Source organism: Callorhinus ursinus, unplaced genomic scaffold (genome assembly GCF_003265705.2).
Source record: "Callorhinus ursinus isolate GAN/ISIS: 27379988/994484 unplaced genomic scaffold, GSC_fseal_2.0 scaffold64, whole genome shotgun sequence".
Classification (NCBI taxonomy): Eukaryota; Metazoa; Chordata; class Mammalia; order Carnivora; family Otariidae; genus Callorhinus; species Callorhinus ursinus.
The window spans coordinates 902695-920288 of NW_027397126.1; the positions used below are offsets into that span (position 1 = coordinate 902695).

General features: G+C 39.2%; 1 protein-coding gene across 1 annotated transcript in view; it reads left to right on the plus strand.

Annotated features, from left to right (window-relative positions):
- LOC112815509 (transmembrane 9 superfamily member 2-like) overlaps nucleotides 1–17594 on the plus strand; it is a 78644-nt gene that overhangs the window by 725 nt on the left and 60325 nt on the right. The window contains 4 exon segments of the mRNA XM_073885663.1: nucleotides 6600–6667; nucleotides 7859–7952; nucleotides 11488–11615; nucleotides 11908–12034. Coding sequence (XP_073741764.1) covers nucleotides 6600–6667; nucleotides 7859–7952; nucleotides 11488–11615; nucleotides 11908–12034 — 417 coding nt within the window.

Genomic DNA, 17594 nt, shown 5'->3' on the forward strand with positions numbered 1-17594 from the left:
TCAGCCCCTCCCATCCCTCTCCGTTCCGCCCCTCCCTTCCCCACTTCTCTCGCAGCCCCCTCCCCTCCCTCTAGGCTCCGCCCCGGTGTCTTGGCCCCGCCCCTTCGTTACGCTCTCCCCTCTAGGCCCCGCCCCTTCTGCCTGACTCCACCCCTCCCTCTTTCTCTTCCCTCTGGGCTCGCCCTCTTGCTTCCTCCTTTCTGGGCGGCTTCTCCACCGCACTTCTTGGCTCCTTCTTGTACCTCCTTCCTCTGAGCTCCTCCCTCTCCTCCCTCCCTATTGGCTGCTCCTCCACCTTTCTTAGCTCCTCCTCTTCTGTCGCAGCTCCTTTTCTTCTCCCCCCTTGGCTCTTTTCTCGCCCTCTCTCCCTCCCTTTCCTATTGTCCTCCTTGTACTCTCAGGACTCACGACTCACTGTGGTCTTTTTTTTTTTTTAGCTTTTATTTAAATTCCAGTCTGCACACAGTGTTAAATTAGTTTCAGGTGTACAATTTAGTGATTTAACACTTCCATACGAAGACCGGGAGCTCGTCACAAGTGCGCTGCTTAATCCCCATCAGCTATTTCATCCGTATCCCGACCCACCTCATCGTGGTCTTAGATACACCCCTACCATGTTTTCTTTCTGTCATTCTTCACTCCTCTGGTCTCCTGCTTTTTACCTCTTTAATTCTTGTTAATGCACTTTTGTCTCCCCTGGGCCCTTTACCTGCAGACACCAAGATATTATTTACCTCTCAGACTTGTGAGAATAAAATGAGACAATGTATGAAAAGCACTGATAACTGTACCTGGCGCTTAGTAAGCTTTCCATAAATGGTAGCTATTGTCATTATTAGTTTTCTTTTTTTTTTAAGATTTTATTTATTTGAGAGAGAGAGAAAGAGAGAGAGAAAAAGCACATGAGGGGGGTAGGGTCAGAGGGAGAAGCGGACTCCCCGCCGAGCAGGGAGCCCGATGTGGGACTCGATCCAGGGACTCCAGGATCATGACCTGAGCCGAAGGCAGTCGCCCAACCAACTGAGCCACCTAGGCGTCCCATTATTAGCTTTCTTTAGGCAGAGATTTCTTTTTTTTTCTTTAAAGTTTATTTAAGTCATCTCTACACCCAACTGGGGCTCTAACTCAAGACCCCAAGATCAAGAGTCGTATGCTCCTCCCACTGACGCAGCCAGGCGCCCCGGGGCAGAGATTTCTGACCCAATTCCTCTTCTGTGTGTTCCTCAACACCCAATAATTTTCTGACTCCTTTCTTTAGGAGCTTGGTTTCTGTAACTGTAAGCTGAGTCCAAAAAAAGTGTTTTTTTGTTTATTTTGTAAGCAATTCACAATATATTAATGAATAAGACTTATTTTTCTGACTCCTCATTGGATGGGGGGAGCATTCTGGCATAAGGCACCACACAGGCCCTGGGAAGTTGAGAACAGTTCTGGGTGTGGTTTAACTATAGACTTAACCAACTTGAAAGTTCCAGGGTTTTTTAAAGGCCAGTTTTAGGGGCAGCAAGTTTGCTCTTAAAACCTGGAACTTGCCTTTTCCTGTGTGAAGTTTTGATAGTAATGTTTTGAGCCAACATTTTGCCAAACACATGTAAGAAATGGCATTTACAAAATATTTTTATGTCTGCCTTTTCTCTGGTAATACCTCATCCTGGATCTCTATTCTTTATTTCATCAGGCTTCCTGGCAAAGAAACATGATCTTTAACCATAACAAATGTCTGGAACTTCTTTTCCATAAGCTCTTTTCTTTTTAGGCTGTTATTGCATCCCTACATGTGTTCTACTTTTTATTCTGAGATTTCATCTTCTGTCTTTGGTGAGTCTCTCATTTTTAGGTTTAACACTCTAAACTTACTTCATTTGGTAGCATCCAGCCCCCTTTTTTTTTTTGGTTTTAAAGTTTTTGCTATTGCAAAAGCAGTAGCATGCATGATACATGGTTAGAAAATGCAGGTAGGCAAAAAATAAGAAAAACATTTCTAATAACAGAGAATTACCACTCTTGATATCTTAGCATATATTCTAGATTTTTTTCTACACATACTCATACCCACATGTGTATTTTTAATAGACTTTTTAGATTTTTTTTAGAGCAGTTTTAGGTTCACAGCAAAATCGAGCAGAAAATAGAGTTCCCATATACCCCTGCTCCCAAACATGCATAGCTTTCCTCATCAACATCCCCCACCAGAGTGTTACATTCCTTACAGTTGATGAACCTAGATTGACACATCATTACCACCCAAAGCCCATAGTTTATATTACACTTCACCCTTGGTCATTCTGTGAGTTTGGAGGAATGTGTAATGACATGTATCCATCATTATAATATCATATAGAGTAATTTCACTGCCTTATACATTCTCTATATTTTCTGCTATTCATCTGTCCCTCTCTTAATCCCTGGCAACCGCTGATCTATCTACTGTCTTCATAGTTTTGCCTTTTCCAGAATGTCATATAGTTGGAATCCTACAGTATTTAGACTTTTCAGACTTGCTTCTCTTACTTAGTAATATGCATTTAGAGTTCTTCGGTGTCTTTTCATGGTTTAATAGTTCATTGCTTTTCAGTTTTGAATAATATTCCATTATCTGGATGTACCACAATTCATTTACGTATTCACGTACTAAAGACATCTTGGTTGCTTCCAGGTTTTCACAATGATGAACAAAGCTGCTATAGACATTGTGCAGGTTTTTGTGTAGACTTGTTTTCAGCTCCTTTGGGAAAATACCAAGGAGTATCATTGCTAGATTATATACTAGGATTATGTTTAGTTTTTCTTTTTTTAAAGATTTTATTTATTTGAGAGAGAGAGAGAACATGAGGGGGGGAGGGGGGGTCAGAGGGAGAAGCAGACTCCCCGCTGAGCAGGGAGCCTGATGCGGGACTCGATCCTGGGACTCCAGGATCATGACCTGAGCCGGAGGCAGTCGCTTAACCAACTGAGCCACCCAGGCACCCGAGTGTGTTTAGTTTTTTAAGAAACTGCCAAGCTGTCTTCTAAAGTGGCTGTACCATTTTGCATTCCCACTAGCAATGAATGAAAGTACATACACATTTTTTACCTACACAAAATCATGGTGTCCATGTTATTTTGTAACCTGCATTTTTCTTTCTTTTTTAATCAATATCTTGTTTCTCTCCTTTTTAAAAAAAGATTTTAAAAATTTATTTGTGAGAGAGAGAGAGCACAAGCAGGGGGAGTGGCAGGCAGAGGGAGAAGCAGGCTCCCTGCTTAGCAAGGAGCCCCATGCAGGACTGGATTCCAGGACCCTGTGATCATGACCTGAGCCTGAGCCGAAGGCAGATGCTTAACCATCCCATAACCTGCACTTTTCTATTAACAACTCTATCTTTCCACATCAATACATTTTTATCTCATGTATTACCAAGTTCATAGTCAGATTTCCATAGTTGTCCCTGAAATAACCAAACCAGAATCCAATCTAGGACCACAAATTGCATCTCTTTATTATAGTCTATGGTTCTTTTAATCAAGCACAGTCTCTACTTTTTCTTTTCATAACATTAACTTATAAAAGGGATCAGTCTCTTTTTCTTGTGCAATGGCCCTCCTCCTGGACTTGTCTCTTTGCTGCCTTTTGATGACATTTAGATTGGTTTAATAGTTAAACTTGAACCCTTTGGCGAGCAATTTGAAATATATATTAAAGTCTACAAAAATGTTCACCCCCTGATTGTAATGATCTCACTTAGAATAATATACAAGGATATAGACAGATAAGAGGTTTTTCTCTGTGAAGGTCTCATCTACCTGGGTCTTTTAGTCACATAGTACCCCTCCCTGGAGAGCACCAATATTATCAGTTTCTCATGTATCCTGCTAGGGATTTCATGAATAAATGAACAAACAGGTATTTATATCATTTTTTCCTCCCCTTTTTTTTTTTTTACACAAATGGGAGCATACTGTTCTCATCTTCAGGTGCCTTTATCATTTAACAATATAGCTTAGAGATCATTTTATATCATTGTATAAGAACATCCTTGCTCTTTTTTAATGGTATAGCATTCTATTATAAGGATGTGCTATACTTGATTCACATAGTCCCTTATTTATGTATTTAGCTTGTTTCTATTCTCTTGATCTTACCAAACATTGTTGCATATGAGAATATCTATAGAATAACTTCCTAGGACTGGAATTGCTGGGTCAAAGAATATATGCACTTAACAATTTTGATATTCTCAAATTGCTTTCCATGGAGGTTGCATTAATTTACACTCTTAAATCAGGAAACTAGTCCCTTGTCTGTGACATCCTTTTCCCAAGTTTGTCAGTTGTCTTTTGGGTTTGCTTATTGTGTTTTGTTTTTGCTTTTGTTTTTTTGCCATTTAGAGAAATTGGCTTTTATTCTAATATATCAAATTTTTTTTTGGTTTCTGACTTTTTTTGCCGTTTTGAAAGGTCTTAACCAAGCCAGCCAAGATTATAAAATAATTCTCCCATGGTTTCTTCTATTACTTTTATGGATTAAATTTTAACAAATAAGATTGATATTTCCTGGTGTGATGTATGAGGTAAGTATCCAGCTTAACATTTTTCCCCCCTAGATTGCTGACCAGTTGTCTTAACAGTATTATTGAATAATTTATCTTTTCTCCACTTGCTTTGTGAAACCATTAAGACTCTTTTAATTATAGTAAGCTCCAGATATGTATTTTAAAATAGAGTTCAAATCTTATGTACGTTGTATTTTGGGATTCTAGATGAGAACTATTATCCTTAAATATCTGCTGTCCTTTTAGAAACTTTTCTCTGTTCACCTTTATAAAACTCTAACTGATATATGTTGCTACTGCTGAATTTCTGATTAGATTTCATTAAGTGCAGATACAATACTCTTACAAAGTTAGAGTAAGGTTGTTTATATTTGTTGCCAAACTTGATGATTTCCTATATCCTCTTTAAAAAAAAAAAACTAACCATGTGGTAAAGATGATAGCAGATGTTCAGTTGAAAAAAAGCAGTTTATGGAATTTTGAACAAGAATAAAGTGTTTACCCAAGTTCTGTTCTAGTGGTTTTTTTTTTTTCAAAGATTTATTTATTTATTTGAGAGAGTGAGAATGAGAGAGAGAGTACATGAGGGGGGGAGGGTCAGAGGGAGAAGCAGGCTCCTTGCTGAGCAGGGAGCCTGATGTGGGACTCCATCCTGGGACTCCGGGATCCTGACCTGAGCCGAAGGCAGTCGCTTAACCAACTGAGCCACCCAGGCGCCCCTGTTCTAGTGGTTTTAAAAGTCCTATCTTGGGGCACCTGGGTGGCTCAGTCAGTTAGGCGTCTGACTCTTGATCTCAGCTCAGGTCTTGATCTCAGGGTTGTGAGTTCAAGTCCCGTGTTCTGCTCCACGCTGGGCATAGAGCCTACTTAAAAAAAAAATCCTATCTTGTAAATTATCAAGAACACACCTGAGATCCAGGGAGGTAAGCAGAAGTATTCTGTGAAAAGCCAGAATAGATGTCCTAATGTTCATGCACTAACTCTCATGCTCTCAGTCTTTTTGATATAGTGTTTTTTTTTTTTAAAGATTTTATTTATTTATTTGAGACGGAGACAATGAGAGATAGAGAGCATGAGAGGGAGGAGGGTCAGAGGGAGAAGCAGACTCCCTGCTGAGCAGGGAGCCCGATGCGGGACTCGATCCCGGGACTCCAGGATCATGACCTGAGCCGAAGGCAGTCGCTTAACCAACTGAGCCACCCAGGCGCCCTTTTTGATATAGTGTTAACAGATCTGTGATTTATTCCACAAATTGAGGGCTTGCTGTCTAGCAGATTGGGGGTGGGGAAGAAGGGAGAAGAGGCATCTCAACAATTGACAATTGAAAAGAAAGACCTAAAATCTATACAAAGAAGTTGAAGTTCTTTGGTAGAGGTGAGGGGTGTGGGTAGTAGGGATGTGGGTAGCATCTATCGCAATGTAGTTTTGGGGCAAATAGTTCTCACTTAGTTTGATACTGAGGATGTCACAGAGTCAAAGCTGGTGCAAGGACTGATGTTCAAAATGACCCTGAGCCATCAAGGAAGGTTGAATTGTGATCACCATGTTCTGTTTAAGATAGGAAAGAGTGAAGTGTATTTTAGAATGATTCTTACAAAAATGGCTAAAATAATACAAGGAGAGCTCTTATGCGGGTAGCTTTAATTATCTCAAGTTCTTAACCTGAATTCCATGGACTTCAGGGGCCCTGTGAAGCCTCCTAAACCTGAACAGAGACTTTGGTGAATATGTATGCTTTTCTGGGGAGAGGGGGATAGCCTTCATCACATTCTCAAAGGGTTCTATAATGAAAAAAGGTTAAGAATGGCTGAGGTATCTGAAAAATTTATGTATTCAGAGAATCCAATGATGCCACCTAAATGTTATGAATTTATAGCTATACTGTGTGTTAAAAATCTATAAATGTATACATTTATAACACTGTCCTAAGTTATAAATTTATAATTGCACAGTTATAAATTGATTGGAGCAATAGACCCAAATACCTTTCAGTTACTTCATTATGTGTTTTGCAAGTGCTACCTTGTTTTATTTTGTATTAATGAGTGTTTTCTTTCCTTTTTGTAGTCATCAATAGCACTATTTGTGAATAGATTGGACTCAGCAGAATCTGTCCTACCTTATGAATATAATATGTAAGTTATAAGTATTATATCTGATATAATTGCAGTTACATCATAATTATGATATTATTGTGTTAAAGTGTGTTTTAAGCTTTTAAAGATAGTGGATGAAAGCCCTGGATATATTAAGAAATATGGTGGTAATTTTGTAATAAAGGTAACAGGAACAAAATGATTAAAATAGAGAGCTTTCAGTGTGAGGCAAATGCTTAAAAATTTAGGAAGTTGTCATACTTGATTTTTCTAAGAAAAGCAAATTATAAATTTACTATATTTTGAACTTTAAAAAAATCATTGCAGAGTTGTAGTTTATTTTTAAAACATGGGATAAGGAGGTTTCTACTAAGGTTTTTAATGGATGCCAAGTGCTTAGTTTAGTAGTGAGCTGGTATCACATAATCAAAATTAAGATAAATCATTTTGAGAATAGAGACAAATGATATACTTTTTTAGAGAAATGATTGTAGCTCCCTTTGGTATTATTTTATTTCCACTAATTAAACAGAAGTTAAATCAGATCTAATTTTCATTAAAATACCAGGTTTAAATGTAGGGTGTTAGCAGGAGCATTTAAAATATTATGCAAGCCTACCATTGATTTTATCTTTGCCATTTTATATTCAATTTTATATATTCACATTTACTTAAAGGTAGTTGTAATTCTTTTCATGTAGTAACCATTTGATTTGTGAGTGAATCTGTGGGCATGTATTTGAGGAGGGATTTTGTTGTTTAAGTTCCCCTTTGATCAGAACTGATAACAGCAGTTTCTAAATGTCTCAGGTTAGAATTAGTACAGATTTTAAACTATTCTTTGCTTATTTTATGTAATTTGAAGTTTAACCCTGAAAACACTGTTAGTTTTTTTAAGATTGTGATTACCTACCTTACAAAAGCCAAGAGCAGTACCATGAGCATTTTAAATAATGAATTCATAGTTATAAGAGGTTAAACAATTTAAAAGGAAATCTGTAATGAGGTCTATAAATCATAATTAGACACCTTCTGGGTCATGTTTTTAGAAGTATCTACCATTAACAGTGGAGAGGCTTGACAAATTACAAAGATGAATTTCTTTGCTGAGATATATATATATATATTTTATATATATATATATATATACACACACACACACATATATTAAATATATATATACACACACACATATATTTTTTTTTAACCTTACTTGAACTTCTCCTCTAGCTTTGACTTCTGTCAAGATTTTGGAAAGAAAAACCCTTCTGAAAATCTCGGACAAGTACTATTTGGAGAACGAATTACATCATCTCCCTATGAGGTTATTCAGCAGATCTTATTTAATATTATTTTAAATTGAATCTTCTCAGAACTGGCTACTTAAAATTGTAGCAAAGAGTCTGTTTTATTTTTTATTTATTTTTTTAAGATTTTATTTATCTGACAGAGAGAGACATAGCGAGAGAGGGAACACAAGCAGGGGGAGTGGGAGAGGGAGAAGCAGGCTTCCTGCCGAGCAAGGAGCCCGATGTGGGGCTTGATGCGGGGCTCGATGCGGGGCTTGATCCCAGGACCCTGGGGTTATGACCTGAGCTGAAGGCAGACGCCTAATGACTGAGCCACCCAGGTGCCCCAAAGAGTCTGTTTTAAAAGGAGGTAGAGAAAAAAGAAAGGAGATAGGATGTAGTGTTGCCGGAAGAATGCATGAGTATGTGGTCTTTGAACTGTCTGCAGTAGGGAGTGGTTCCACATAAAGATTTTGCCTTTCAAATTTTATTTTTGCTTTGTAAAGAAAAAAAAGTTTACCTTATTGTCCCTGCATATTCCAGGTAGGGTGGTATAAGCAGATGTATTGGACTGTCATTGTCTTATTGATTTTGCCTTCAATATCTTAATAGATTCTGGGTATAGAGTAAGGATGTTTTCATAAGCAGTTATGATTATGAAGGCATTAACTTTTTTTCTTCTTTTTTCCAAATTCATTGACATCTACTTGAAGTACAATAAACTGCTCATATTGAAAGTGTATAGTTTGGGGGCGGCTGGCTGGCTTAGTCGGAGGTGCATGCGACTCTTGGTCTCGGGGTCTTGAGTTTGAGCCTCACGTGGGGTATAGAGATTACTTAAATAAAACTTTAAAAAAATAGTTTGCTCAATTTTAATTTATGTATACACTTGTGAAACCATCAGGCATTAACTTCTTTTAAAACTTTTTTTAAAGATTGTTATTCATTTATTTTTTTTAAGATTTTATTCATTTGGGGGAGAGAGAGACAGAGCACAAGCAGGGGGAGAGGCAGAGGGAGAGGGAGAAGCAGGTTCCCCACTGAGCAGGGAACCTGATGTGGGACATGATCCCAGGACCCCGGGATTATGACCTGAGCCGAAGGCAGACGCTTAACTGACTAAGCCACCCAGGCACCCCAAAACTTTTTATTTTGAAATAATTCCAGACAGGAAACTACAAAAACACCATGGACCGGGAGCTCTCATGTACCCTGTGCCCAGGTTTGCCCAATGATAGCATCTTGCTTGACTGTAGTACAATAGCAAAACCCAGGAACTGACACTGGTACAGTGCACAGAGCTTATTCAGATTTCACTAGTTTTACATGCATTCGCTTGTGTGTGTGTGAGAGAGGGAGAAAGAATGGGGGGAGAGGCAGAGGGAGAGAATCTTCAGACTTCTTGCTGAGTGCACAGCCTGACCTGGGGCTCAGTCTCCCAACCCTGAGATCATGACCTGAGCTGAAACTAAGAGCCGGATGCTCAACCAACTGAGCCACCCAGGCACCTCTTTTACCCATTTTCTTTTTTTTTTTTTTTAAGATTTTATTTATTTATTTGAGAGACAGAGAGAATGAGAGAGAAAGCACATGAGATGGGGGGAGGGTCAGAGGGAGAAGCAGACTCCCTGCTGAGCAGGGAGCCCGATGCGGGACTCGATCCAGGGACTCCAGGATCATGACCTGAGCCGAAGGCAGTCGCTTAACCAACTGAGCCACCCAGGCGCCTCTTTTACCCATTTTCTACTTGGATTGTTTGTTCCTTTACTATTGAGTTTTCAGAATTCCTTGTATATTCTAGGTGTGATTCCTTTGTTGCAACAGTAGTTTACAAATAGTTTTTTCCCCAGTCTGTAGCTTTTGTTTTCATCATCATTTTTTTTAAAGATTTTATTTTTAAATAATGTCTATACCTAATTTGGGGCTCAAACTCACGACTCCGAGATCGAGAATAGTGTACTCTACCAAGTGAGCCAGCCAGGCACCCCTGTGTTTTCTTCTTAACAGAGTCTTTGACAGAGCAAACATAATTTTTATGAGGTCCAATAATCAAATTTCCTTTTTATGGATTGTGTTTTTGGTGTCAAGTTTAAGGACACATGACATAGCCTTTAGATCTTGAAGATTTTCTTTATGTTTTCTTCTGAAACTTTTATAATTACTTTATATATTTAAGTCTGTGATCTCTTTTGGGTTATTTTGTATAAGGTATGAGGTTTGGATTGAAATTACTGGATTTTTTTGTTTTTGTTTTTGCTTTTTGGGTTTTTTTTTGGCCTATAGATGTCCGGTTGCTTCAGCATTATCTGTTGAAAAGACTGTCCTTCCTCCACTGAATTGCTTTTGCACCTTTGTCAAAAAAATCACAAGGATATAGTTGTATAGATCTATTTCTGGGTTCTCTGTTGATCTATTTCTTTGGTCTGTGTGTCAGACATTAGCTTTTCAATGATTAAAGTTGCAGAAAATACCTCTGTGGAGTACCATTGTCCTAATAGAAAAGTGAACTTTTTCAAGAAATGCTGTCCCTTGGAATGAAGAACATGACAGTATAAGGAAGAAAGGAAAGAAAGAAAGAAAGAAAGAAAGGTGACAGTGTTCTCAGCTGCCAATAGGGAACTTTTTGGTTAATATTTGTATGATTTCAGGATATGAGGTGCTAACTATAACTCTTTTTCGTAGTCTATTCTTGCTCATTATTTCCTGATTAGTAACACCGGTACTTTATCCTGATAGCTAGACTTTGTAAATAAGAGGTTTCATATTAAAAGTATCAAATATTTTATTAACACTTTTTTATTAACAGCTCTATTGAGAGATATTCACATACCAAATAACCCACTTAAAGTGTCCTTTTTTTTTTTTTTTTTTTAGAGTAAGCTCTACACCCAACATGGGGCTTGAACTTACAGCTTGGAGATCAAGCGTTGCATGCTGTATTGATTGAGCCAGCCAAGTGCCCCTTGAAGTATCCAATTTAATGTTTTTTATTTATTTTTTATTTTTTGTTTTTTAAAGATTTTATTTATTTGAGAGAGAGCACAAGCAGGGAGGGAGTGGGCAGAGGGAGAAGCAGACTCCCCGCTGAGCAAGAAGCCCATTGGAGGACTAGATCCCAGGACCCTCGGATCGTGGACTGAGCCCAAGGCAGATGCTTAACTGACTGAGCCACCCAGGCACCCCTCCGATTTAATGTTTTTCAGTATATTCAGAGCATTGTGTGACCATCACTAAAATCAATTTTGTTACCACTTTTAAGTGAAGGGTTCTATATCAGAGTGGTTTTAGGAAGCTACAGTGGATATTATATCCCACCTTATATTTTATCGAAGAAGGCAAATTCTTGTGCTTAGTGGTGAAAGCATGTTGTGTTTGTGTGTGTGCGTGTGTGTGTGTGTGTCGTGTAATCCTTTCAGGTATGAATTGAAACTCAAAGGAGATAGTGTTGAGGATGATGGCATACTGAAGTCTCAGAAAAAGTTTTATCTGTAAGGTAAAGTACTTATTTTGTGATACTTGTTTTTATAAAATTTAGTCAAGTCTTTTACTATTTTAATTCTTTCTTAACAGTTTTCTTTTAACAAGACAGAATTATGTAAGAAAGTTTGTGTAAAATCCTACGATAGAGAAAATGAGGACCACAAGAAAAAGCTGGCTTTTTTGAAGAAAGGAGTACAACTAAATTATCAACATCACTGGTAGGTTTGAGCTAACACAGATAACATGACTTAATTTTTCAAGTCCTTTCAGAAGTAGTTTTTTAAAAAAAGTTTTAATACTTGAAATTGTCTACTATTTTTGTGACTTTGATTAAAAATTTTAAGTCCTTTCATTAGTTTTTTTAAAAAAGTAGTTTTAATAGATACTTGAAATTATATACTATTTTTTGTGACTTTGATTAGAGATTTGAACTTAAATATATGCAAGATGATGTTGCTATTGCTTGGTGTGAAATGCTTAAATCTTTTATTTTAAAATATTTATATTTAGGATTATTGATAATATGCCAGTAATATGGTGTCACGTTATTGAGGATAGAAAGTACTGCACACCAGGATTCCCGATAGGATGTTTTATTACCAAAAGTGGCATAGTGAAAGATGCTTGTGCTATCCACGTAAGTGTTGAGAACTTACTGTAGAAATATGTTGCTTATAATTTGCTTTCTTTTTTTCTTTTAAAGATTTTATTTATTTAATTGACAGAGAGACAGAGAGAGACAGAGAGAGAGGGAACGCAAGCAGGGAGAGTGGGAGAGGGAGAAGCAGGCTTCCCGCCGAGCAGGGAGCCCAATGCGGGGCTCGATCCCAGGACCCTGGGATCATGACCTGAGCCGAAGGCAGTTGCTTAACCAACTGAGCCACCCAGGTGCCCCATTATAATTTGCTTTCTATTATAATCACTTAGCAAACATTAATGGGACACCTACCATCTCCTAGGTTTTGGGCTAGGTGTTGGGCATACAAACTCAAGTAGACATGGTCTCTATCCTCTAGAATTTCACAGTCCCGAGTAAGGAGATGGCCCTGTAGACAAATCAATACACTAAAATGTCCTATGATAGGAGATTGAGGGGCAAGGAGGGTATAATGGAGGGCATGAAAAAGTATTTGTGAAATAAATGGGTGGGTGAGCGTTTCTAGTAGGGAGATCGGTGTGATCAAAGAGCTTGGAAGCCTGAAAGAGGATGCTATGACTGGGGGACTGTGAGCAGTCGAACATGTCTGTGGGCATAAGTTTTGGGGTTTGGATAGTACAGCTAGAGATGAAGCTAAAATGGGAGGTAAGCAGAAGCCAGGTCAGGGAGGGAGGTCCTGTGTGCAGTGGCAAGGAAAATCGTATCGATTGCCTCTTATGTGCCAGGAGCAATGTTATATTGCTTTATACAGTGCCTAATTTCATCCTTAGAACAGCCCTGTTGCTAGAATCTACTGCTGCCATTTTTCAGATGGTGAAACTCGGTCTGCGAGAGGCTGTGGCATGACTAGAGGCCTACAGCTGGTTAAGTGGCAGAAGTAGGACTCCAGCTCAGATCTTTTTAGCTTGGAAGGTCCCAGTCACACTGTTCTGCCTTGTGGTTCTCAGTCAGTCTCCTGCTGGGCCCTAGACTAGCAGGAGTGCCTTGGGGCTGCCATGGAGGATGACTAAGAGGCTGAATGGCCGTGAAAGAGCCCAGCCAGGGCAGCACTGCCTTTAATCTGTTTTCTGCGGGGCGACTCAGTGTGGGTCAGCGATGAGGACGAAGGGGACAGAAGGAAGAATATAGGATGACTGCCCCGTTTCTGGCTTGGTTGTCTAACTGATGATACTCTTAACTGTTTCTTTCCAGAGAAAAGGGCAGTGCTTCTTAAATTTCACTCATTTAGGCATCACCTTGGTGATTTTGGTCAAATCGGGGGTACCTACATTGTTATTTATTAAATTTTTTTTGAGTTTATTTAGTTTTAGTAATCTCTATGCCTACCTTGGGGCTTAACTCAGGACTCCTAGATCAAGAGTCCATGTTCTTCTGACTGAGCCAGCCAGGTGCCCCTAAATGTTTTTTAAAGATTTTTATTTTTAAGTACTCTCTACACCCAACGCGGAGCTCAGACTTGCAACCCCGAGATCAAGAGTCATATGCTCTAGCAACTGAGCCAGCTAGGAGCCCCATTATTATCTATTTCTGATAATCCATAACTTAAGTTTACTTAGAAAGGAAACTATAATATCCCAGAAAGTATAGGTTTAGTGCACTACATATATCTTTTATTCATCAATTTCAAATATATAGATAGAAAAGTAGAGTACAAATAGAGGACAAATTATTTTTTCATCTGCTGCCTAAAATCATCTCATATATCCCCAGTGATATGTATTCTTCACAACAGGACACATTTAGGTAGGGGACATGGGAGGAGAAGCAACAAACAAATGCTTAATTGATAATTGATTAATTCTTTTAAGGTAAGGGAGAAGGGGCACCTGGCTGGCTCAGGCCATGACTCGAAGCCCCATGTTGGATGTAGAGATTACTTAAATAAACTTAAAAAATAAAGGAGAAGTGGCAGAAAAGAGAAGGTAATGAATAGGAGAAATTTTGATTAATACAGTCTGTGTTTGATAGCAGCATATATGAAAGTGGGTTCTTTGGGATGATGTAAAGACCACATTTTTGAAGGCCCAAGTCTGTGAAGAATAAATGGACCAATAGAATGAAAGAGCTGCAGTTGGGCCAGGGTAGCGGTAACTTTTATCAACATTTGTAGCAACCACCTCCCGCATGGTTACAAAATGATATCTGTTCATAAAAACCTCATACAACCCAGAGGTTTAAAGAGTACAAAGTGAGAATCTCTCTATAATCCACCTCAATTTTAATGGGTTCTTTTTATGAATACATCATTTCTTAATCTCAGTGGGATTATAAAATGTATATATATATTTCTGTAATCTGCTTTGTTTCTTTTAGAAGTTTATAATGGGCTTCTTTCCGTGGTCAATATCTATCTACCTACCTATCTATTCATATACAGATAGAATACAAGAACAAGAAAGTGTTTATGCTTTTTAGTAGTTTCATAATATTCCATCGTGTGGTTGGAACATAATTTTTAAAAAGGCTCCCCTTTTATTTTTATTTATTTTTAGAAGTTTACTTTCTGGGGCACCTGGATGGCTCAGTTAAGTGGCTAACTCTTGATTTTGACTCAGGTCATGATCTCAGGGTGGTGAGATTGAGCCCTGCTCAGGTTCCGTGCTCAGCAGGGAGTCAGAGCCTGCTTAAGATTTTCTTCCTCTCCTTCTGCTCCTCCCCCTGCTGTGTGCTCTCTCTCTAAAACAAATAAATAAGTCTTTAATCTCTACACCCAACGTGGGGCTCAAATTCATGACTCTGAGATCAAGAGTAGCATGCTCTACCAACTGAGCCAGCCGGATGCCCCATTTTTTCATTTTTTTGTGAAGATTTTTTTTTTAAATATTTATTTATTTATTTATTTATTTATTTATGTAATCTCTACACCCAGTGTGACACTCAAACTCACAACCCTGAGATCAAGAGTCACATGCTCTTCCACCTGAGCCAGCCTCTGGAACGTAATTTTTTATCCACTTCATCATAATTAGGTGTTTCCAATTTTTTGTTACTTAATAATGCTGCAGTGAACATTTATTTTTTATTTTTAAAAGCTGTTTTCTTTTTTTAAGATTTTATTTATTTGAGAGAGGGGAGAGCACACAGAAACAGGGGGAGGGGCATAGGGAGAGGGAGAAGCAGACATAGGGGGCTCAATCCCAGAACCCCGGGATCATAACCTGAGCTGAAGGCAGATGCTTAACTGACTGAGCCACCCAGGTGCCCCTGTTTGCTTTTCTTTTTTTTAAATTGAAGTATAGTTGATACACAATGTTAACATTCTTATGTCTCTTTGAGTCTCGTCTGTAAAATGGGAATGAGAGTAGTATATACCACATAGGGTTGTTGTGAGGATAGATAGGGTACTACTTATAAAGTGTTTAGAGGGGCGCCTGGGTGGCTCAGTGGGTTAAGCATCTGACTTTGGCTCAGGTCATGATCCCAGGGTCCTGGGATTGAGCCCCAGTCACTCCACGCATGCTCGTTGGGGAGTCTGCTTCTCCCCCCACCTCTGCCCCTCCCCCCACTCTCTCCACTCCCTCTCCTCTTGCACTCTTCCACTCCTGCTCTCTCTGTCTCTCAAATAAATAAATAAAATATTAAAAAGTGCCTGGAGCTGTGTCTAATACATAGTAGGCACTCAGTGAATGTTATTATTGTACAAACATCTGTGTACTCTTGTCTAATTATTACCTTAGGATAAATTCATATAAGGGTAATTGCTGAGTCAAAGGATATGGACTTTATTTTTTTTTTCAAAGATTTTATTCATTTGACAGAGAGACACAGCGAGAGAGGGAACACAAGCAGGGGGAGTGGGAGAGGGAGAAGCGGGCTTCCCGCCGAGCGGGGAGCCCGATGTGGGGCTCGATCCCAGGATCCCGGGATCATGACCTGAGCCGAAGGCAGACGCCTAACAACTGAGCCACCCAGGCGCCCCAGGATATGGACTTTAAAAAAAAGCCTTTTTGTTGTGAAATACAGATATAGAAAACCACACAGAACAGATATAAAGTTTAATGAATTATTACAAAGGGAACATCTTTGTAAACCTCAAGCAAGCCAGGAAATCGAATTTGGCCAGCCACCCAGAGGGTATCCATGTATCCCTGTCAATTTACAACATCCTTGCTTTTCCTAAAGTAAACACTCTCCTAACTTTTATCCTAATCAGTTCCTTAAGTTTCTTTTATAGTTTTAGACAATGTAGTTTAGACTTGAACATTTTATATGTCTTTTTTTTAAAGATTTTATTTATTTATTTGAGAGCAAGACTACGACCTGGGGGTGGGGGACAGAGGCAGAGGGAGAAGCAGATGCCCTGCTGAGCTGGGAGCCCAACGCAGGACTCAATCCCAGGACCCTGAAATCGTGACCTGAGCCAAAGGCAGACGCTTCACCGACTGAACCACCCAGGCGCCCCTATATATCTTTTTTAAATCTTTTATTATGAGCAATTTCGAACACACAGAAAAGCTTAATTCATTATATAGTAGACACTCATATACGCAGCACCTAGAGTCTATCATGAGCATTTTAATTTTTTTAGAGTTTTATTTAAGTGCTCTGTATATGCAACATGGGGCTCGAATTCACGACCCCAAGATCAAGAGTTGCATGCTCTTCCGACTGAGCCAGCCAGGTGCCCCCACTTAGCATTAAAATATTTGATTTATCACATGTCTACCCATTTGTCTGTCCCTGTATCATTCATCCAAATAGTGCTGCATGTTCTCTGTCTTTTATTTCTTGCAAATTGGCAGGTGGATCCAGTGGCTTGATCAGATTCAAGTTTGATCTCTTTGGTGAGATAAGGTAGTGGTGTGTTCTTTCATCAAGAGGCAAATGATGTCTCCTTTTTAACAAACAGATTTATTATTATTATTTTAAAAATTGTATTTGAGAAAGAGAAAATGGGGGGAGTGGGGGGCAGTAGAGAGAGGGACAAGCTGACTCTGTGCTGACTGTGGAGCCTTACGTGGGGCTCAGTCCCATGACCCTGAGACCATGACCTGAGCTGAAACCAAGAGTCGGACACTTAACCAACTGCACCACCCAGGCTCCCCCCCCAAAATAGATTCATTATTTAGATCAGTTTTAGGCTCAAAGAAAAATTGAGAGGCAGGTACAGAGATTTTCCATGGCCCCCTTGCCCCCACACATGCATCGCCTCCCTCATGATCATCATCACTCACCAGAGTGTGGTACATTTGTCACAATTGATAAACCTACATTCATACACCATTATCACCCAGAGAGAAGTTTTCAGTAGAGTTCACTCTTGGTGTTGTACATTTTATAGGTTTGGACAAATGTATAATGACATGTATCTACTGTTATGGTATCATACTGAGTAGTCTCACTGTCCTACAAATCTTCTGGGTTCTGCCTTCTGCCTATTCATCCCTCCCTCCCTCCCCATCCCTGATGTCTTTTTGTCTCTCTTTTTGTTGTGACACATGGATCCATTAATTCTTTAGAGGTTGTGTCCACTGGAGAAGTAGGGGAGTGTGACGTGAGAGCTCCCCTCAACCAGAAAACAAAACTCTCCTCCCTGGTA